The following is a 23258-nucleotide window of genomic DNA, read 5'->3' as shown; positions in this document are numbered from 1 at the left end:
AAAAATCCAGGTAGAACGTCTGCAGTGCCCTAGATGACAGTCTGAGTGAGGATTGTCAGCTGTGGAGATAGTCATCTGGAAAGGGGATTAAAGAGTTACCCTGGATTCCATTTCTGCTTTCTCACCACATCGGTTTTTTTTTCCCCTTTTTGGTTCTTAATTCCTAGTTTCTTCAGCTGATTACAGAAATTCAGGGACTGCTGCTCTTTATCTTGGACTATTTGCCACTCACACATTAAGTGGTTATGTATGCCAGCTGTCCTGGGGAAAGCTCATCTTCTGAACAGAAAACTGGACCTTGAATTGAAAACAGTGTCCTTCTGCAAATTTGACTTTTAGCCCCGATTCATCACAGCAGGAAGTTAAAAATCAGCAGAATGCAAGAACCTTTAATTAAAATGCCCTGGAGGAGACATCAGTAAGACCAAGAGTGAAATAATCACAAACTGCCAAAACTGCAATGTTCATACTTGCAACCCTATCAGTTCAAATGGTAACAAACAAACAAACAAACAAATAAATGAAATTAAAATCAAAATTTAAAAAAAAAGAAAACAGATGAAGCTGAAGGTGGAAGGCTTGGAGGGAGAGAGACTTCTGAAAATTAATTGCATTAGAAGTGAAGAAGTGTTCCTATTTTGAATCTTGATAGCAAGTGTCTGTAGACTGCCCAACCCAGGAAAACCTTTCCCAGATTCAAATGCCAAAAGAGCAGTTGAAACGCTCTGAACTGAATGCTCTGAATGCCTGAGAAGAGCAGCTCTTCAAACAGCAGAACAGACAAGTTAACATTTTACAAGTACTTACTGAACTAGAAAACAGTTTTCTGCATGTTTCACATTCACACAGACAGTTCTCAGATCATAAGATATATCAGGGCTGAGAAATAAATCCAGACATTTGTACTTCTCTAGGGTATATTTAAATTGTGCCCCCAACTCCTTTTTTCTCAGTGCCAGCAGATCCCGTTTAATCAGCCACCCAGAGCCGGATGGACACTGTACTCACCAGCTGACTGCTGTACCAATACAGCGATGACTCCTTCAGCACACACCAGAACTTTTTCCATTTGTTGCCAATGAAAGCTCCTTTTTCCTTCTTTTTGTAGAGCCATCCTTGGCAATCGGCTTGTCCCAGCTCTTTACATGATATCCTCCGTCGGCTCATTATAAAGAACCCTGTGCCATTTAAAATACAGTGTTTTGCTTGTTTAAAAGTACATTACCAGAAAAGATTTTACTGCCAATTAAAGATATCAACCTTAGCTAGCGATCTTAAGAGTCACCCAAGCATATCTTAAAATATACTTAGAAGTCACGCAGTTTTATAATGCTGTAAATTCATTTGAGAAGGCATTCTGATGCATAAAAACAAAAGTAAGCTATAGATAATGCAGATACTGATTAATGCTAAGATAACCACGGATAGAGATTATATGACTTTTTGTAAATTAAAAATATATCCTCTGATCCTTTTAAGAGAAGCATGCATACATTGCCCTTCACACAGCTGCACTGAAAAAACAATACATCTATTTAAGTCACAGCTAGAGAAAACTATTATGCCAAGTACATGAAAACCGCTAACATGTGTGTGTGTATGTGCATGTATCTGTCTGATTCTACTTCACTGATTTCCAGCTTTGAATCAATTAACATACCACAAGGATTTAGTCCAAAGGAACAGCACGTTGTCATTTTTTTTCAGAACTGGTGCAAAAATCAGCAGAGTTAAAAAGCAATCTTCCACCAGCTAAGAAGCATTTTAAAACCCTCACCCTCCCAAGAACAAGACACACTAAGAAAATAACAAAAGAGGAACCCAGAAAAGAAAAGAAAAAAAAAAAAATCACTCATTACCTTGACTTTTCTTTTTTGCCTTCTGACGCAAGGGAACCTGTAAGAAATGCAGGAAGGAAAGAAAAGAGGAAATTTCAGATTGTGTTGCAACATTTGTGTAGAAAGGGGAGGGGGAAGCTAGAGAAGGACGTGGTGGTGATGTTGGTGGTATATGCAGGATGGAAACGCATAACGCACTCACAGCTGAAAGGACGTTTGTAGCTGAAGCATAAAATGTGTTAATTAAAATTGATGTATATGTAGTTGAACAAGAGCAAACGTAACTCTATTATACGTGTGTCTATCCACTAGTGCTTCCTGTTTCACACCCACGAGCAGCTTCTACGCTATGTTTGCCTGAATTGTATTCTGTGTTTAGAAGTTAAAAAAATAAAAGTTAGGACTCCAATATTTTAATTTTCATTACACTCCATGAGGGGGAATTACAAACGTGGAGAGATTAAAAGCTCACATCAGGCATTTTATTGTCCTTTAGCACATTCTAAGCACTCCTAAAAAAGGAAATAAATTGTATTTTCCACTTGTTTTCAAATTAGTACAGAGAGTGTATTTCCCCCTACATGAGTAAGAGTTTCATAACGTTTGTAAAAGAAAAGTAACCAAAAAAAATGCAAACTTGGCAGATTATCCTAACAGTAATACATAAATATGCCAGAAGATTGCCATGCAATATATATGAATTTTAATTACTGTAAAAATAACATACTTGAATTATATTTACTCATTTGCAGTATACATAGAAAATATTTCATCCCACATAAATGTATAGAAAATGAAACTAAAACAGAAGACCAGGGACCAAAAAAGAGGGCATTAGATATCTAACGTCTGGGTTTTAGGCTAAACTCTCCCTAGACAAGCTGGCTAGTTGCATGATTGTGGACCAAATACTTTACCTCTCCTTGCCTCAGCCTTTCCATCTCTAGCATGGGAACAATATCATTTACCTTTTTTATTTTTAGGAAGATTTTGAGACCTCCGGATGACATATACTGGATACAGAGGACTTATAATTTAATGTGCTTGGCCACAATGTTGCTATGCAAAGCTGGTAGCTACCCGATTCACTGCAGAGCTACGTTATGAACATCCCTAATGTATTTTCTCTACATGACCAGCCAGCTTTTAAGGAAAACATAAACTTATTTCATAATATTTTTTGAAGGATTTGGTGGCTCTTTTCACAGGTGAATTAAAGGTGAATAAAGCTACACCATCTGGAAACAATAATAAAAGAAACCACTATCATCAATATTTACAAAAGCTAGAACATTCTCTATCTAGTTATCTTTGTAGCATGTATCAGAGTGCAGAACTGTGTATCACAAAGACTTGTGCTTATCTGGTGCTTATTTGAGATGACCTGCACAACACACTTGTGGGAGGCTTTACCAGGAATGAATAATCCCAAACTCCTGCTTAATCATCATGTATTCGTTCTTTCATTTGCTCTTTTTTTTTTTTTTTTTTTTTTAATTCTGTCACGGCCTGTCTCTCTCAGTCTATTCTCCATGACAACAGACAAAGAAAAGCAATGAGAAAACAGATCAGTTATACTGGAGTCTCTGATATTTCCCCATCAAAAAAGCCTCTCTTTTTCTTCATTCAATTAAAGTAATGCCTTATTTAGGACCCATGGAAAGAAAATACAGCTTTCATGAATCAATGGGTCATGCTGTCACTAATCACTTTTGTCTAGAGCTGCCAAGGTGGCATTAAGAAACACAAATATGAATCAACTCTCCTTGCACAGAAACTACATAGTGGGATGGATGTTGCATCTTTGCCATGATACTGCAGTGGGGACACTTCATCATCTTTACCCAACATAACAAAATTGTACAATGATAAGAGCAATACTGGGACAGGATGTGGCTCTCTAAACAACTGAGGAAGAAGCAGTTCTTCCCACTAACTTTATTGATGACCTAGATCAAAGTAGTATAGTCTGTGGCCCATCTCTTAAGGAAGAATTGAAATCCATATTACAGAAATCATCAGTTTGGGCCTGCCTTAAATATAGGCTGAAGAGGAAACTGATTACCTAGTAAGATGTTGGAGCAGCAGAAAAGAAAATTATAAATGTGCATTTATTCTTCAGCAGCAATTACTGTTCTCTGCAGCAGGTTGGCAGGGGTGATGGATCTCCATCTCTTCACATTTCATTGGACAAGTTGGGAAAGCAATGGGGGAAGGGCAGCTCCCCAAGCCAGCAATGCATTTAGTTTGCCTGGATAAAATCAGTGACAAATATGTGATAAAGTCATTGCTGAGTGAGATGTTGTCAATTAAGCTACATTTCTGGTTTTCATTTCCAGGATTCCAGAAAGCTGAAGTAAAAAACACACCTTTGAGCCTCTCTATCAAGGGAAAAACAAAAGGTCTAATGTTAGAGAGCTCTTTAACAAATTAATTCTAAACTAGAAATTCAGCAACTTTAATGATTTTATTGCTGTTCAGAGCCATACCAAAAAAAAAAAAAGTCACATCCTCATCTTAGAAAAAATATCCAGTTTGTTCTTCATAAGAGCGATCTCTAATCCCAGACTGCAGCAATGGAATATACCAAGAAATCTGGTGCTGTTGACAAAACTGCTTTCCCAAATTTTGGCAGTCTTTGAAGAAACACAAGCAATGCCTTTTCCCAAAGCACCAGTGTTTGTAATCAGATAGATATTTTATAAAATAAAGAAACAATTTTCAGTAAAACTCTGTTCATCTTAACCCAATGGAAGACCTATTTTTAAATGCATCTACCACCAAATTCATATAATGCCTCACCAGCAGGATTTGAGGTCTGTTTTCCACAAGAACACACAACTTTAGAAAGTTTCTATTGGCAAATCTTTTCTCAAAAATCAAATTAAAGTTTCCCCTTCTGAAAACTGTCTTATGCGAGTCAGGAATCTTTCATTTCATGAACCTAGGTGATGATTCGTTAAGAGACACTTTTAAATTTCACTCCTAATAGGAGATATTAACAGCAGTGCAGAACAACGAGAAAATACTGACTGTGGAATACAGAGCTCTCACCAGTAAAACCAGTGGTACCGATCAGGGGTGTAACAGAAGTTTCATAAGTTAACATACTGTGACTATTAGACATAGTCACTGGAGTGACCTGAAACAGAACCAAATGTCATGATTTTACCAAGACTCTGACAATGGTGGATGTTTTTCTATATAGCTCTATTTCCTGATGGCGAGTAATTTTTTTCATTATCACAGCTTCAACTGAAAAAGTTAGATCTATTTCTAGCTCTTCTTGTTACCAGGGAAAATCTGAGAACAATAATGCTCAGAAAGCTCTAAAATAAATGCAAAACATTAAAGTTACTTCCAATTTTAGGAGGCTAGGGTCCTAGTTTTTGTGCAGGACTGGCAATACAGGGTAGTTTTTATCTTTTTTTTGGTAGGTTTTGGCTTACACATCAGTATACTAAGGTCTGGGGAGCTGAGCAGGACGGGATGGTTATCCTGCACGTAAATGCAGGCTGCACAGTTGCTGTCCAATGCTCCTCCACTCTGCAAATATATCCACAGACTACTTGCAAAGGGAGCTGTATGACTTAGCACTGTTAGCAGTCACTGGTGTGTCAGGCTGGCTCCAAGGATAAGCAAGAGTGTACTGGAGAGGAGACATCTTCAGTGAGAGGCTTCTGTCAGCACAGAGTTTTCATTCCTGAAATGCAAATACGTAGCATGGATGCTACCTATTTTCAGCCTCCCTTCCAAACAGGTGGCCTGGAGTACTCGTCCTGTAGCTGGAAACCAACAGCAGGCAGGCAGGATCTCTCTGGGAAGCTGTCAGGAAGCAGTCAAGGACTACCCCTAGGGAATGCTTCTGCCAGAAGCAGCAGATGCTCTGCCTAAATACTGAGGGGACTGCAGTCTGCAAACTCCCCAAGAGAAAAAAGTGGGGTAAAAAAGGTGTACGAGGTTGTTTTAGGTGAAAGAAAAATATTTTATACAAGCAAAAACAGGGTCATTGCACTAATACTGAAGGCTAGACTTCATGCCTCATGAAGTTTGACTCCCAACTCATGAGTCTGAGAAGGCACCAAAGGCAACGATGATCATCAGTTCATTTTTTACAGCTTCACAAGAGTAAAACATGTATCTAAGAAAACCCTTTGTTAAGCTTGTGTGTCCTAAGTCATTGCTGTCTCATCCGTTGAAGGGTAGGACTTGGAAATGATGGGACCCCTGGAGTCAGGCCCATACAATAGATTTCATGTCACTCAAAGAGCAGAACTGGGGCAGGCTGTAACAGTCTCACCAGTTGGTCCAACCCATAAGCAAGATCTTGTTAGGATATTGATGTTGTCTTCAGTGATTACAAGGACACAAACCCAAACATACACTCCCTTCAAATTATCCAGTGACTCACTATTTCTGCTATAACTTCAGATGTACTTACGAGAGCACTGCCATCAGCTTCCATGAATGGTTTCAAACTCAGTAGGAAAGCTGTAAAAGAAGAAAGTTTTGTTTCCTAAAGTTCTGTATTATGCTTTCATAACATTAGTCTTGGCAGTAGAGCAAAATCTGTTAAAATGCATTGACTTGTCAACTTTACCCTCCCCTCTCCCAACCCACCCCCTCAAAAAAAGATCGTTTTCAAAGATAATGCTATATTATGTGAACTGATTATACTAGCACAGAAGTCCACCAGTCCACTGGTGATGAGGAGCTCTAATATGAAGCTACCAAGTTTTTCTACGGAATGAACATAAAACTAATGGACATGTTTTGTTTTAGACAATGAAAAGAATGAATAGGTAAAGCTGGTTTGTTTGGTTTTTTTCAGTTTTGAAAGAAATATAGAGAACTTTGATTTCCACTTAGGCTSAGCTATTCCCAGTGATTTCTGGGAGTTCTAATTCACTAATCTGCCTGATTTCCTAAATGAGATGGGATCTCTTACTGAACTACCTATTCTACAGTGAATTGCAGTTTTCCTTTTTGGAGAGCAAAATCTGCACACTCCAGCAGCATACACTAGATTTGTGTTTTTTGTTGTTTTTTTTTCCTCCCAAAGATATGCAAAGTTTGAAGTTATCAGTTTAGGCAAAAGTGTAGGCAATCTCATTTGGTATACACAACCAAGAGCCACCTGCCTAAGTGATTTTCTTTTGTTTGGTAGAGCGCACATGTGAAGAAAAATACATGCAATTTAGAAGATGAAGAAAAATATGCCAACTTTTTAGTGCTAGCAAAGTTGCTATAAAACCAAATCCTGTGTATAAAAGAATCATTCAATGAAATGGGAGAGGGTATAAGACTATTTAAGTGAGCAAGAAAGGACTTCCAGAAATAGAGCCACACTTCAGAAGAATTTTTAACAAGAACATTTTCCTGTTACTAAAAGCAATAGTTTAGGGAATACAACATTCTTAATACATAGTATTTGCTTTAGTTTGAAAATAAGATCTTGAAACAGAAAATGAAAACCACCTACTTGCTTCCAACAGTTTCAAACCAAAAATAGAAAGGCAAACAAATACATATTTTTCTGGCTCCCAACTCTTTCTATTCAAAAATAGAAAGAAGCACTTTCTAAAAGTGGCTCAAACTGAAGTAATAAAAAGATGAGGAGAGATGTTGTAGCAAGTGATTTCAAGGATGTTTAGAAATCAGTGTAAACAAGCAGAGGAAACACCTTTAGTTATACAGGCAAATAACACAGGCACCTCAAATGCTGAGCCAAAAAGCCATGGAATAACAGACCAAATTATAGTAATTATTGTGACATGTGGCCTTTTCCCTGTCATTTCTTCATTTTCTGTGCACTTTTGGTTTGGGAGGTGGTGGTGGGGAGGGGTAATTATAAGAATTGTACAGATTTGAATCAGCATGATACCAGGAATGAGAGTAGAGTCAGTTAACTGGTAAGGAAATTTTCCGCCTGTGTTATTTGTGCCAACATAGTTGCAATGGACTTCAGCAGAATCTTCTCAGTCACTTTAACTCTAACTTTTGTTTAGCTTCCAAAAACTGGCTAACCAGTCTTTGAACCAATTTTCCAAAGTAGCAATGACTTCTAACTCATTCTAGTTAAGACTATTATTCCATGCGTAAAGAAAGGCACAGAAATTATATGTTCACTGCAGTAATAACTCTAATATAGATAACCTGAGATTATTTCTCCTAAGCAAACCTAACCTGAGTGAGGGTAGTTGCATTGTGAAATAGTGCTAGGGTTTTTATGTCTACTCAGGTGTACTCAGCTGTTGCAAAGTTAACATTTCAGAAGGCCATAACCTTTTGTTCTTTGCACTACAGTGAAAAAAAATGATTCCTTTCAATTCTTTGCAGGTGCACTGTGGGACAACTGTCTATCCTTTCTGAACAGACATGGGAATTATGAGAAGGAACTGGAATAATATGACAACTCAAGTAGAGCTAGTCTATGTCCATCTTGTTGGCTGGTCCAGCATGAATATACAGGGGTTGACTCTGGGAAATGTAGCCCTCCTCCTCCCCAGTATTGCTCTCCCACACACTGCAGTGAGTAACCCCTGCCAAGCTGTGTAAGCCCCAAGCTGCGTCTGTGTGTGACATTACGTGGTCACACCGCTGCACAGACTCCACAGCAACGCTGGTGCGTGTCCAGCGCTGGTGGTTGTGCTCGTGGGACAGCTTCCCAGGCTACCACAACTACGCCTGAACTTGGGAGTTTTGCAAGTCAGCAAGAGGTTAGTGAGAGACAACACTTCAGTTCATACCTCAAGGTGAGTGTCCTAAAAGGAAACACTCCTTCTGTTTCCTAACTAAAGTAGCTGCATCAGGAGAAGACTTGGCCCAGACCATCTGAGAGCATAGCACTCAGGGCACTATACTAAAGATACACACCCATTTGTGAATCCTTGCCCTACTCAGGCTGACATTGAATTTGAAGCTGGGTCTCACCTCCAAAGGGGTACACTAGGCACCGAGGCCAGAATGTGGGCTTCCAACCCTCTCCCTAAGCATCTTGGTTTGCAATAGTTTGAGATACGGGAAACGGAGGGGAGGATGAGCCTCCAGCCTACAATTAAGGCAACCACATGGGCAAGTGCACCAGGATTGCAGTCTGCTGCAACGGGTGTTCAGTCCACTAAAACTGGAAAGTGGAACAAACCAAAGAGAGAAAGAAAACAAAACATAACAAAATGAATCCTCTCCCACTTCAGGTGGCTTTAAAATATACTGTCCACAGCACCTTTTTAGGAGCAAGTCAATATAGTCACAGATTCCTTCAGTTTAAGGAGAAAAACAAACCTGTATCTCCCACATCCTGGAAAATCTTTTTTTTTTTTAAACTCTTGAGCTATTAGATGAAAGCGAGAGGGATAGTTTTAGTTTGTAAACCATACCTACGTTTCTTTGGCTTTTCTTGAAACAGGAACTCACAACAGACAGACAACTCATTTAATTTTCATCACTCATTTAATTTTCATCAGAACAGATAACTCGGTTTCAGACTGAACTGAGTACTTGAAGTGAAAAGTGATTTCAGCTAGAAGACTTCTAATTCAAGTTTTCAAAGGTTTTTTCAGTTCAACAACTGAACTATAAATACCAGTTTGCATAGCTGTATTTATTAGTACCACTTTACTCCTCCTCTTTCAAGAACAGCAATAAACAAGTAGGTACATGAGTAATAGCTGATGCAACAAATGTGGAAACACAGCAAGTGACTTATCAGAAATAATTTGCAATCATTTCCATTTGACTACAGCATCTCTTCTGAAATAAACAAATATCTCTGTTAAAGATCAAAGATAGTGTTAAGTGGGGGGGGGAGAAAGAAAAGCACATAAGTTCTAATGATTCTGATTTTAAAAAGCAGTCCTAATCTGTTAATAGTATTCATCTTGTGAAAGTTAAAATCTACAAGGCCTGACACTGTGTCTTACCAGTTACAAACTACAGTGAGCATGTTGATCTGCAATGATTTTGGTGCAAGCCTGCCAAACATGCCTTCCAAGCATCCCCCAGATGACATCCAGAGTAGGCATATGCCTTCCTGCTTCTGAGCAAAATATTTGAGAAATGTAACATGACTCAAATTATTTGTATTGCAGAAGCACCCAAAATGCGCATAGCTCAGTTCCTGTTCAGATGGTGTTGACATAGACTAGGCAAAAAAAAAATCCATTTTACCAAGCATTAAGTCAAGGCTGTAAAACAACCTGGAAAATAAGCTTTTTACCTTTCTTCTCTTTCCATTTCTTTTACATTGGTCACCAGCTTTAACTTCTCTGTTTGCTTTCTGTTTATTTGGCTGCCTGCAACAATCTGCACTTCGATGGGCAATGAATTGACAGGTGATAGGAAATTAGCAATAGCACTACAAAAATTTCCCTAAAAATCAATGATTACTTAATCACAGATCTCACTTACCAAACACTAAGAATAGCATTGCCCCAAATTATAGCAGCTCCTGAAGCACTGTCCTGTGTGAAGGAGAGAGGCTTATGTAATAGTCCTAAATCATCACATTACCACTGAGGTTCTTACAACAATGGAGGGGAAAAAAATAATCACAGTAATTGTAAGCTCGTAATTGTACTTCTGGTTACTAGAGATCAGCTTAATCTGACAGAATCTTACTACTAGCTACTAATTAATGATCTAGTCAGTTAGTTAACTGGTTAATTAACTATGCAAATCAACTATCTTAATTGTACAAGGAGATTCTTTGTCTGCAGAGTCTCTCTCACATACTGTCTTGCCAGGAAGGGCAGATATTAAGCTAGAGCTGTCACACAGGGCACTGACAAACATACACACAAAGGTAGTTTTCACATTTACCTAAGATTGTCCCACCCTGATGAAGTTACATGCCACCAATCTTGGTCCCTGTGACTTTGTGTTTCAAAATGCAGATGAAACTACAGATTTACCATTAATTTTACAAACAGCAAGTACATTAAAGTGTAATTGTAAGTCATAATTGTGAGTGTATACCTTCAGCCTGGGCCACAATGGATACATTTGAGAATGTTAAAAAACAAAAACATGAAAAAAGAACACTGCCCCCAACCCCCAAAACAGCATTTGAAAAGCCACAAGAATTCTTTTAGCAGGCCTAGCAGCAAGAAAATGTATTTGTCACATTATAATACTATCAGTTATGACCTTATTTTCAAATGAATTTAAAACAATTCAATCCCCTCACCTGCAAGCAATTCAAAAAGAAGACTTTTGACTCTGTTTGGGAAAAGGCCATGAATGACTGGAACAAAGTTCGCTGCTCCTGTCTCCAAGACAGAAAGGACCTGAAGACATCGCCCTGGCTGGATTACAGCCAGGTCATGTTGATCCAGCGGGGAAGCCCAGAGAGTGGCAGGTTACAGGTGTTGACAGCCCTGAGAGAGCAGTTACAGGAGCCCAGATTTGCTGCCTTCCAAAGGAGGCAGGCTGGAAAGAAGGAATAGGTTCAGTAGAAGAGAGATGCTACACAGCTCCCTCTCAGGTCTCCCAGACCAAAGAAAAGAAATCAAAATGGTATGCCTAGTGCAGTGCTTCTGCCCCAAAAGTGAATCTGCTTGCAGACTCCTATGGTGTTGAGCTGAGTCCCAGTCCTGCTCTGTTGCTAGAGGCCCTTGGAAGTCCACAGCTGAAGCCCAGGAAGTGGGGAGAGTTTGTGGGAAAGGTAAGTGTAATACAGAAGTTACTACCGCCTCCTAGCTGGCTCTTCGGCTGTGGTCGAAACTACTGCACAATAAAAGCAGGCAGTGTTAAGAAAATGGCTGCTGAAGTGGATGAACAGTTAGCAAAAGTAAGCAGTAAGGGAACACTCCAGGTCTTAGGGAGCACTCCCCAGGAGCCTTGCTCTGTTCCAGACATGCACAGTTCTTGTTAGCCCAGAAGATGAAACACAGAGGTGAGGCGGGGAGGGAGGGGAAGGCCTGGGTCTATAGCCCCTCCCAAGACCATGGACTGAGGTGTTTCTCTCAAAGCAAGTCCCTTGCAAAAAAGATACAGAGGTGTGGGCAGGGGAGCATCCCTCTTCTGCTTTTTCAGATCAGCCATTTAGCAAATGCAGCTTTGAGGGAACACTGCAAGCTCCGCCATCAGAAGAGAGAACAAGAGGAATGTTTCCTCCCCAGCAGAAAGGAGCAGAACTGCTCCACTAATTTGAACTAAAATATTAGCAGTGTCATAGAAGAAGGCTCGTAGCTTTTTGCAGTGGCAGAAATCAGGCATTTTTTTGAAACACTGCAACCGTGGATCACTGTAGTGACAGGAACCTGAAGCATCCTCACTGCAATTCAGTTCTGACCAACATTTGCTGTTAAAGCATTGCACAATGTTTTAGGCACCCAAGGCAAAATAAAAATTGAAGGAATCACAGCAATAGGCTGTTGTGAAACATTTTGTACATTTGGAGGACAGGGTTCAGAGGAAAACCAGCCTGAAGGGGGCAGGGAGATACTTTCATCAGAATGAACCTGATTTACTAGATGGAGATGGAGATCAAGATGGAGCATCACCAGCTGATAGGGCTCCCTCAGACAGCTGGCATCCCTCAGGATCCTTCCACAAGAGGCCACTTGCTAGGCCAAGAGACTGAAAACTTCAGCTCTCTCACTCCATGCAGACACGTGGGGAGGCTGCCTGGAAAGAAGCACGGACACTTTCATGCCTGAGCATCAGGACCTCTGCCTGGCCTAGCATGCTCCAGGCTTCCAGCTCTGCCCCTTGGGATTTGAAGGACAAACTGGCTTTGCAGTTTCCTCCTCCCTGCACATTGATATTTTCCTTTTGGAGAATTTTTACACTTTGTTTTCTATCCACTTTGGAATGAAAAACAGCTTCAGAGGCTCAAAATCCCCTGTGAGATGGAACTGCCATTTCCCATATACTCTTGCTCGGTGCTGTTTTGCTCAAGCCAGGGCCCTAATGAGAGGCTGAACCTATAACTACATATGTATTGGCAGAGCCATCTAGTGGTCAGAAATAATTTGCTTTAAGGAAGCCGAACTAAGAGCACAGCAGAAGCCAACCAATGCCTCCTATGTTTACAGTTGCCCTGCAGAGCACTATGGGTAGAGTTTTTGTCTATGTCAAAAAAACTAGAGTTACTTGAGCAGTATTGTCAGCTGCTGCCCTGACAAGAGATGCCATAAGGATGTTGAATTCCATTAAGTCATGATATTAGGCAGGTCACAACCTTCAGTGCAATATGTCAGGCTAATAGAAGCATCCTTTTGGCACATGATTTGTGAACAAAAAGCAGCAAAACTTGGTACTATTTGTGCTTTATTATTTTCTCTCTGTAGCTTAGATATGAATCTTATCCTCCCTTCTTCCACCCAGGCAATATTCATTATACTGGCAGCTCTACAAAAGAGGCTAGCACTCAGACTTGCAGAGAAATGCCAAGAGAACAGCTTTTAAAAAGTAAAGCAAAATCATTATGCTGATTATGAGGATGAAACAAGGAAGAAATATCTGGGAGACTTGCCTCTTATTCCTTCAAAGACTTCCACTCCATGTTCAAAAAGTTCATGAGAAACAGAAGGCTTGAGAGTCCTGTTTGATTCTTCATTAAATGACTAGGAGTGTTAACAAAATTTATCTTCCTGTATGAAGTACATACATAGTACTCAAATGTCTCTGTAATAGAGCATCCTTAGGAGAGGTAAAGTAATGTCAATCTGTCTTGACAGGTTGCACTTGAGGACAGTGAAACCGCTCCTACGCTACAATGAAGTCCATTAAGCCACAAAGATTTGCACGTGTCTTCTTTTCTTCATGGTGAAAGGCATTTCTCCAGCAAAAAGAGAATGGAGAAAACTGGACTCCCCAAATCAGAGCTTTTGCAGAGCAATTTAACTGGTACCATTCCATAATTTAATATCCAAGTCCACATATCAACATATCGTACAATGTTTCTCCAAGGTCCATGAGAGGCAGGCAAGCAAGCTGCTTGGGAGATTGGGAGCCAAGTGCTGTTCTGAGTACTTATGAATCAGATCAGATGTGAATGGCTGAGAGGAAAAAAGACACCTCTAAGATATGATGAGAAAATGCTCTTAGAAAGCCATGGGTTTGCCCTGAGAATCCAATTTAATCAGCAGTTAATTCCCCACTTCTAGACTATTGATTTCAATCGTAGGTTTCATTTTCTTTTAATTACATCTAATTGAGATAATAAAATTTCACTTCATTTTCAGTATGTGTGATTTACTAGAAGAAAGAGATATGGCAAGTATTTGGTACACATGCAGCTTTAAGCAACTTCTCATTAGTGGCAAAGACATTTTTCCCCTACCACGGCGCTTGTTGAGTACTATGTTAATAACATAGTTTCTTTATAATATTAACTTGCAGCTTCACGGACTTGGGGAGAAAATTAGACCATGACAATCTTGATAGAAAGGTACAGAGAAAGACAAGCAAAAATCTTATTGCTTCCTCGTCTCTTCAGTGTCATCCAGGCAGAGTAAATCAGAGGGTTTGTCCTATTTGTTCAGCAGTTTTTATTATTGATAGAGCACTGAGTGAGTACAGCTCCTGAAGATGGAATCAGCTGGGTTTCAACAAGAGAAAAATGTCAAAGATTATCTGAAGCGCTGAACAGTCTTTAAAAATTTGGTTCCTTTTCAGACATGTCCCTTTCCCAGGCAGCATCCAAAATCACCAGCCACTTGTACAATTTTGACTGGTAGCTTTCCAACTGTAAAGTTAATGAATGAATGGAAGAAGAAAGGGAATTTTTCTTTTTCCCCCTCCTGAAACTGCAAATTGTCATAACTTTTTTCACCAGTGCTTGTGGTGAAATTTTTAAATTGTCATTTCTTATGTCATCTTTGCATGAAGATTTCAGTTTTCACTGGAAAATAATACTGAAGGCCCCATATTTGCCAAGAAAAAAAAATTATAATCCAGAAGGAGTCTGAAGATGAGCTCTAAAAATTTTAAGGGCCAGGAGTCGGCTTGTGCTTCCCTTAGACCTTAGATTTTGGGAGCGCAAGGCTCACAGGTGGTACATGGTTATGGTAAGCAGTGTTCATGTAAGTAGGAGATTTACAATCAAAATTCAGTTGCTGTATTACCAGGTGGTCATTAATCCCTATTCTCTGTCCAAATTGCAACTAGCCTTTTTCATTTTTACTTGTTTGCAATGAGCAAGAGAAGAAAGCCTACTACACCTCTTAATTACAAAAAGAGCATAGTAAGAAATAACTGTTAGAAGTTCCTTAACCTCCCATCAGCATGAAAAAGGGGTCATGTCCAAGATGAGTAGGGTAACAAGACGGTAGACCCTGGGAGCGGAAAAAAAAAACTAGAAAAAATTATTACTGATTGCAAAAGATGACTGTAATACTTCTCTGCAGCCATCAGCACCTCTGAACATTCAGAATTTACTATGATTCTTTCTTCTTAAACCACTATAGCCTTCGTCAGAACAACTGCACAAAAAAACCCCCAAAACACATTAATATGACTGCAAATGCAGATCTAACTACATTAAACATTTGCTTCTTGAATCTTATTATGCAAATGAACACTTTCCCTTACTCCTTTTCTGTGGGGTTGCCCTCATTGTAGTAAAATCAGAAAGTAAAGCAGTGAGCGTCTTTATAAATTAGAAGGTAAAGTATGGAAACTATTTGCAGTAAACAAACTAAAATTGTTCTTTCACAAGAACAATTTCCAGCTTTTCTGAGAAGATCTGGCTTTTCTGATGTCATGAGCCATACCTCAAACTTTTTTTTCCCTTAAATTCCACCATATTATGGCACTCCCCACAGTTAATACTGCACACTTGATTTTGTCTCTCTCTCCCTCTCCCCCTCTCCTTTTTTCTCCTCTAATCTCAGGTGTTTATGTGCTTTTATATTTAGTTCAGTGTGTTCTGATACAGAGCACCTCAACTTTTTTTAAACCTATTCTTATACAAATATCTTTGAGTTTTATGTAAGAAAAATAAATAACCTTGATACTGTTTAGACTACCCAGTGATAACAAATATCAACAAATACACAATAAAATCAATATTATCAACTATTTAATGGCAGTGCATAGCTCACAGGAATCACAACCAGCGTAATTAGTCCTATTTTGATGATCTTTAAAATAAAATAGCACAAATCCATTTTAATTGTTTCTTCAATCTTCCTTCTCATGTTGTGTGCCATTCTTGCAACAAAAACAACATGATAGTACAAGTAACTAATAAGCAGTAAGTGCCTGGAGAAAAGCTACCACACGCTCAGGATTTCTCATTGCGGCACAGCTGTAATTTATACCAGCTAAGAGTCTAAAGCTAATTAATATAAGGACTTGACATACCCATAATTTAAATTGTCTCAGTTTAAGTCAACTCACTTGATGACGCAACTTTCAACACACACTTTTTCTAATAAGCGAAACAGGGTATTTGTCCTTGTAGCTGATCTCTCCTGCTTTCCTCAGATGAGTGGCACAGTGCATTGTGTTTCTGTTGGCATTTATACAGCTTCTCGCATCTTCTGACTAGCTATTACAGTTTAGCACATCTGCTTTGCAAGCATTATTGAGCACAATAAGGTTATAATAGTCATGTCTTGTTAAAGTACAGCGTCATTGAAAGATCTGGATACAACTCATCTAAGCACATCAGTGACTAAATACAACTGAATTACTATCTCATGATGAGTAATGATGCTTTTCAGGCATACAGGCATGACTACAAACACCTAAATGACAACAAAGCTCTGGGGGAACATCTGAAAGCAAAAATCCTGCCCAATACCAGCAAACTGCTCTTTCTGGATGTGAGCTGTTACTATATATGCCCTAAAATCTAGAAGTACTCTTAATTTTTCAGTGATGAAGATTTACCTTGAAGAAAATATAAAAGTGAAAATGATAAACATCACACTGAAGTGACTTTTACATGCAAAAATTACAACCTTAAATCCCATCAACTAATGTTAGTGGGAGTTTTATTACAGTAGGAAGTTAACGCCATAATCATGCCCACAGCAAAAATTTCTTATCTTCAAGTCATAATTACTTCTACTTTGTATTTTTCTCTTCCACAGAGACTCTCAAGGAACACAATGTTTTCATTCAAAGAAAATCCCCTCCAAATCCTAGAAATCTTAAAACATGTAAAAAATAACAAAATTTAGTTTAAAAATTCATAGCTTTGAAGGAACTAAAAGTTTTCTTTTCTTACCATGAAAAAATGCAGGGAACTGTTTTATCTAAAAACACAGACAAATCAGACAAAAATAAAATTTCCCAGTTGTATTGTCTAACAATATCATTTCCTTTTTTGCTGCATTAATCTTTCACTTTGCTGAAACCTGCCTCCCAACATGGGTGACAAAAACATTAAGTGGTGTCAAGTCATAATATCATGGATGAAGTTCATTGTGTCCTGATTTAATATTATTTCTACTTGAAATTCTGTGATAGTCTTTAATTTAAAATTATAATAATTTATATATATTTGAACAATAATTTAAACTACAGCCAAATACATAAGAAGCTTGTCACAAGAAACCCACCTCACCTGTACTAGATAGGCTGTAAACGTACTTTTGACCATCAGTCCATGATTTGTTGAAATCAGTGAGGAAGAAGAAACCCAAGCTACTCCAAACAAGAAAAACAAACTGCTTCAAAACTTTTTACATTTGCTATTCCAAAGTTTCAGCCCCAAATCTTAGCAGCAGAGAGCCAGCTGACCACAAATATAGAGAAATATAAAGAGATGCTGAAAGGCTGAATTCAAGGTATCCAAGACTGAAACTCCACAGGGCTTTGTAAGTCAGGTCAGTAGGTTGAACAGCTGTTAAAACTGGATGTCAGTCAAGTTTTTAGCATATTTTTTAGTGTTGCATGTGCAACTAATACGTTCATACTACATCACTTCATCAAAAGTGAAAGAAAGGGAAAGAAGCAGTGGGGAAAAGATAAAGATTTTAACTGAGCACTCTATGTCCCTGCTCATCTGCAGACAGCAATACAGGGCCACTTATGAATGGCCCAAAGTGGGAGCAAAGTAGTTAAACGTGCTGAGTAGCTGTCTCTAAAGCTGTACCCCCACTAGAGAACAAACAGGCTAGCACTCAACCACTTTCTGAAAGTTAGTCTCGTAAAAAATCATGGAAGTAGAGGACCTGGAGAAAGCCCCATGTGCTCAGCAATCAATTGATACAGGACTAAGATATGTCTTCTGTGATTGCAGGAATCCATGGACCTGCGTTCAATTGCTGTGAGACAAAAATCACACCTGAAGAGAACCCTTCCATTGCACTAAATTGCTAATGTAGACATACTTTCTGGTTCTCCATTCCCTGCCCCAAATTCCCCTTTTTTTTTGCTAATAATGGAAGATATTTCAACAATAAATTTGGGAAGCGCAGCTTCCTATTTACTGCGAGCATCTTCACACTATTGCTTTCTGAGAAAATCTGAATATTTGACATCATGTCTGTTCTCCTTGAGCTTTGTGAGATCCACACGAATAATTTAAAACTGTGATAGACAGAAAGCTCAGACACATAAGCAAGTTACTATGTGTCAGCTGAGACATATTAACTATCCATGTAAGAAGTTCTTGGCCTTGGCAAATGCTTGGTAATTCAGCTTATTCTAGCCACAGAGAAAGAGATTTAAGCTAATCTGAATTGCATAGGACTTGCAATTGCTATAGATTAAGAGCAAATATATATAATTAATGCGACTCAGCTGGTATGGTATTTTGATGGTGCTCATACCCAGAAGCTATTCCTGGAAGAAGCTCAGAGTTAGACCTGGATGCACCAAAGAGTAACAGCACCAGTTCTACGGAAACCTTGCAAGAAAGAATAAGAATAACAAAGCAGCTACTCAATGTAACAAAGCAGAGAACTATGTAAAATGATTTATAGCTTTTCCACCCCAAAAAATTTTAAAGAAACTTTTCTGAAGTATTAGTGACATGGACTGCAATGGGCTTATTTCCATTATAACGGACCATGCATCAGGTATTGTAGGAATACAGAACAAAAGAACAACTTCCAGTTTAAGACAGCAGACAACAGAGGAATGTAGACGGGAATAGGAAGGAGTCCAAGCTAACAGTGAGACAACGTTCCCCAGCATCATATGTCAGGTCTCAGCATGCCTGAGAGCAGACATTTTCAAAGTCTGTGTCAGTGCTGTAACAAGTGGCTTAGAAAAATGATAAGATAGTTTTACCAACATTTGAAAGCATTATAAGAGAGGGAGGAAGGTTGACAAGGCATGCAAAATGAGAGCTAAAATTCAGTTTATGTTTGATGCCACCCAGAAGTGTAAACAGGTAGGGAGATGTCAGCAAAGTAGTAGAGTGAGAAAATTATCTTTGTGGTCAGTTTCTGAACTGACATGAGAAGGTGAAGTTGCTTTTATCAAGGCCAGAGAATAGGAGAGTCCAGTAACCAGAATGTGAGAAAACGACAACTCAGATGAGAGTTTAGTTGAATGTATGGGTAGTGAAGACAGTATCCTGAAGTTTGAAAGACTGTGCAAGATTTAGAGATAGCCTGGAAATGAGTCACAGGGAATTGAAGAAGGCACTCAGATAGTACTTTGTATTGTCAATAATGAGCAAGGATAATTTAGGAAAGGCAGAAGTTGATCCTGCTGAGTTCAGCTAAAGGCTGAGCCATGATATATTAGAGAGACAGGCCAAACTACTACTGAAAGAGGCAATGTTGGGTTACAGGAGTAGATCTGCCACAAGATCTTCAGAGGGAAAAGCCAAGCTGATGTTTTTGAATAAGATTACTCAGGCATAGGATGTAGAGGAAAAAAGTCTCAAAGGACAGGATCTCCTAGTAGACCATAGACAGTGTTTTGGGATTTTCCAGGAACTTCTGAAAGGCAATCTGTACAAGTGTCTCAAAAAGTAGGTGGAGAACAATTAGTAGACAGAATCACAGATGGTAAGATTTTTAGAAGAGATTGTCAGATCAAAGCTATCTACCAAATCAAAGAGAAGCCAGGCTGAAATGGTGGAGAGCAGAGTTTTTTGATGCTTGTTTGTTTTTAATGGAAGAAACAGAAACATAGTAGTTGAGCAAAAGGACTAAACCAGAGGAGGTTCTGGAGAAAAGCAAGGTAAGGACTCCGAAGGAAGATGAGCTCCACCCAGATGAAGAAGCAATATCTGCAGGAGGAGAATCAGGTAAAGAAGGCACACTATTAGATAGGCGAGGCCATCATCAGCCTTTTTGTTGATTTTTCCCTCTGGAAGCRACCAGCAAGTTAGAGACCGTGGGGACAAACTGAAGGCATATGCACAGAGCAAGGATGACTCGGCTAAGCTGCAGGCGGGGGATGGAACTGAAGGAGGACAGACACATTCATAGCATAGGAATTCAGTCTATTCATAGGACTTACGCCAGAGATGCCCCATAGCAAAAGCAAAAGAAGCAGACACTGGAGGGCAGCCAGGCTGTAACTTGATGATGGGAAAGAGAAGTGAGCAATTAAAGGGTGGAGGAGAGTGCAGAAGGGAAATGTTTTTAGAAATGCATACCACTAAGGCATAAACGCAGTACACACATATACACACTTTAAGAGTGACAGCTAGATGAGCTCTGACTTTAACTGAATGTATTGCTTTTCTGTCTTTTGAGGATTTTTCTGAAATGTGGTTCTGCTTCAGCAGAGAGAGAAACTGAGATGCAGAAAGGGGTAATAGGTAAAGTTTTACATGTAATATTACCTCGGTGCTCATCTCCCTGCTCAGCAATTGTGTAACCACACTCAGCATGATTTCATTAGCAGTAAGTGATGCAGCAGGCAGGGCTCTTTCTCCAGGCCCATAAATAGTACTATGTACATTAGCAGATGTTTGAGTGATCCCTTGAAGATAGTTCCATGCACAAAATAATGAAACTGTTCAGCCTGTCATTTAGGGACACAGCCCTCTCTGCAAAGTACTCTCTGTTACTGTTCCTACCTTGGGATCCAACAACAACTGAGAATCTAGTAGGACTTCCACACTGCATATGTGATTAGCAACAGCCTGCATATCCCCACCATTTAACAGTCAGCGTGCAATACCTCTTTGTCTGTATACTTTCTTGGCATGCTACCACTTCTTGTTTATCCAGACCAGACCTTATCCTACTCACCCACAACCAAGCCACTATTATTTTAGCTAAATATGGTGGGGATGGAAGGGATAAGGGGTAGAACACTTCACCATCTGGAGGTAAAATTCCAAAATAGAGCAGAGCATCTTCCCCACCATGGAACCCTTCAGCCCATGTCATCTCAGCATCTCCCCCAAGCAGCCTCCCATACACCCTCAGCAGTGACTGCACAGAAGCTGGCAGAGAGCACACTACTGCAGAGCTGACCCTGCAGTTCCCTACTGCTGCTTCCCCTCGGCAAAACACTCAAAAACAGCCCTTAACCAGCTGTAGATGCTGCTTTCTGGCCTCCAAACAGCCCCACAAGAAATCAGATCTCCCAATAGGCATGGGGGCAAGTAGCAAGCTGCTTGCACAAGAAGTCCATATGAACATTAGCAGCCTGGCATAAATGGCGTGGACCCTGCTACAGGGAGTGAAACAGCTTTCTGTTCACCCAACTTCTTCCCAGGCCCAATGCAGATGCAGTTCTGGAGCACACAGTTTGCTGATTGATAACATACATTTCCATGTGTCTTTTCACCTTTCCCTCCTATGAAATCAGTATGACTTTCAAATAGAAATTAGATGTTGGAAGGCAGCATGCAGGTGCCCACTCTTTCCGCTTTGAGTAGGAGACTCTTCTCTCAGAGGCAGAGGTGAGGTAGCAAGCTGGACAAGGTCAAAATGATGACAGCATCTAAAAGCAGAAAGCTTCAGAATCCAAGAACTGAGGCACACAGCCTCAGCCATACCGCAGGACTTCCACTTGATCAAGTTGTGCACAGCCATGCCACCAGCGTGTCAGTTGCCAAGAGAGGGGCATGGTGGAAGTCTCTCCTACCCAGAGAGCACCGTTTTGCACCATTTGCCTCTAAAAAGTGTAAAGATTACCCCACTAAGGAAAGCACAGAAAGGACAACATTTCATGGAAAGTTACCCAACAGTTTCTCTCACCTTTAGGAAATGCCACAAAACACTGGTATAACTGGCAGATTAGAAAATCCTATTAAACTGAACTGCAGTTCCTAAGCACAGATAGAACCTTCCATAGAACTGATCCCAGTAAAGAAAGATATTATCCTACACTCCAGAAAGAACTTCTTGGGAGCAAGTGGGTAAGCGAATGATTAAACAAGTTGTTAATCTCAGCTTTTTCCAGAAGCACATACTATTTAGGAAAACTTGGGTCCAGCGATGTAGTCAGCATTTTGGGTGTTGTATTTCAGGGGAAAAGAGAGATGATTTTAATTCCAGCTGTCTATTGTTCATGGCTTATGTGGGTGAGCCCATTCACATAGTGTTTTCCTGTCTCTTTACTCACACAATTCCATGTCTATGAGAAAAACATTAAAATTAATATGTTCCAAGATTTTTTTCACATTAACAACAGAAATCAATCTACTCAGTGCTGTCATCACAACACATTAAATTCTRCCCCTCATATTGCACCTTAAATACTCTTTATATGATGCTACATTTATACATTTTTCTCTAGGAATCTGAAATTGATAAAGGAATTGCTTCTTATTTCCATATTGCACATTTGTCTTCACAAATATCTGATTCAAGTGAAATAGCCAGGGCTAGACTGCCCTTTGCAGGATCTTAAAGATAACTGACTGGAACTTGTTCAAAATAAAAAATAGTTTGCATATGTTCTGTCACCTGTGCTCACCCCACAAACATGAAAATCATTATTTCTAAGTAATATATTTGCATTTTTTAACCAAAAGGGGAAAAAGGGAAGCATAAGATCTTTTACACAGCCACTGTGAACTTCCTTTATTGCACCAAGTAAGCGTCGCTTCTCATCAGCTGAAAAGGTTGTTTTTTTTTTAAAAAAAAAGAAAGCAGCTGTCATTACACAGAAACAAATACATCTGTCACTTAAGAGGAAAGAAATAAACCCATACCTGCTAGGAATTCTGATGAACAGCCACACTTGTCCTGTCAACTCCCATTCCTCAAAGCAGAGGGGAAACTCTTACAGAAATTAGTTGCAATGTCGAAATTGCCCAAGAGGAAACTGGTACGTCTCTTACAAGTCATGACCACGTAAACCAGAAGCCAGGCATCAAAGCAAGTGCTAAAAGCTGTGCCTGACAGAACTGTTAATACTAGAACCAAGATAGCTAGAAATGAGGTGAACAGCTAAAAATTAGAATTATTCATAGATAGCTAATTTTTCAATTTTTGTTTCACAAATGAAAATTTGTTTAAAAATTATGCTATTGAATATTTCTCAGAAGAGGTTCTGAATGCACTGTGGGAGATAGAAGAAAGCATATTACAGGTA

At 39.4% G+C, this 23258-nt stretch overlaps 1 protein-coding gene across 4 annotated transcripts in view; it reads right to left on the bottom strand.

The window, feature by feature from the left end:
• The window catches only part of IPCEF1 (interaction protein for cytohesin exchange factors 1), a 63707-nt gene extending 40770 nt beyond the window's left edge, over nt 1–22937 (bottom strand). Inside the window, exons 1-5 of one of the 4 annotated variants that reach the window (XM_026086138.1) lie at nt 22876–22915; nt 6280–6329; nt 3904–4089; nt 1860–1896; nt 1009–1178 (exon numbers count right to left, since the gene is read on the bottom strand). In XM_026086138.1, coding sequence (XP_025941923.1) covers nt 1009–1167 — 159 coding nt within the window. In that variant the 5' untranslated portion in view covers nt 1168–1178; nt 1860–1896; nt 3904–4089; nt 6280–6329; nt 22876–22915. Of the gene's footprint in view, nt 1–1008; nt 1179–1660; nt 1766–1859; nt 1897–3903; nt 4090–6279; nt 6330–22131; nt 22206–22875 lie in introns of those variants that run through there. The other 3 variants (XM_026086134.1, XM_026086135.1, XM_026086137.1) reach the window with 3 other exon arrangements.
• Between the last annotated feature and the right edge of the window lie 321 nt (nt 22938–23258).

The sequence above is a fragment of the Apteryx rowi genome, unplaced genomic scaffold (genome assembly GCF_003343035.1).
Source record: "Apteryx rowi isolate R43461 unplaced genomic scaffold, aptRow1 scaffold_683, whole genome shotgun sequence".
Classification (NCBI taxonomy): domain Eukaryota; kingdom Metazoa; phylum Chordata; class Aves; order Apterygiformes; family Apterygidae; genus Apteryx; species Apteryx rowi.
Note: the sequence above shows the minus strand (reverse complement) of the source record. Positions and strands in the feature narration are given on the sequence as shown.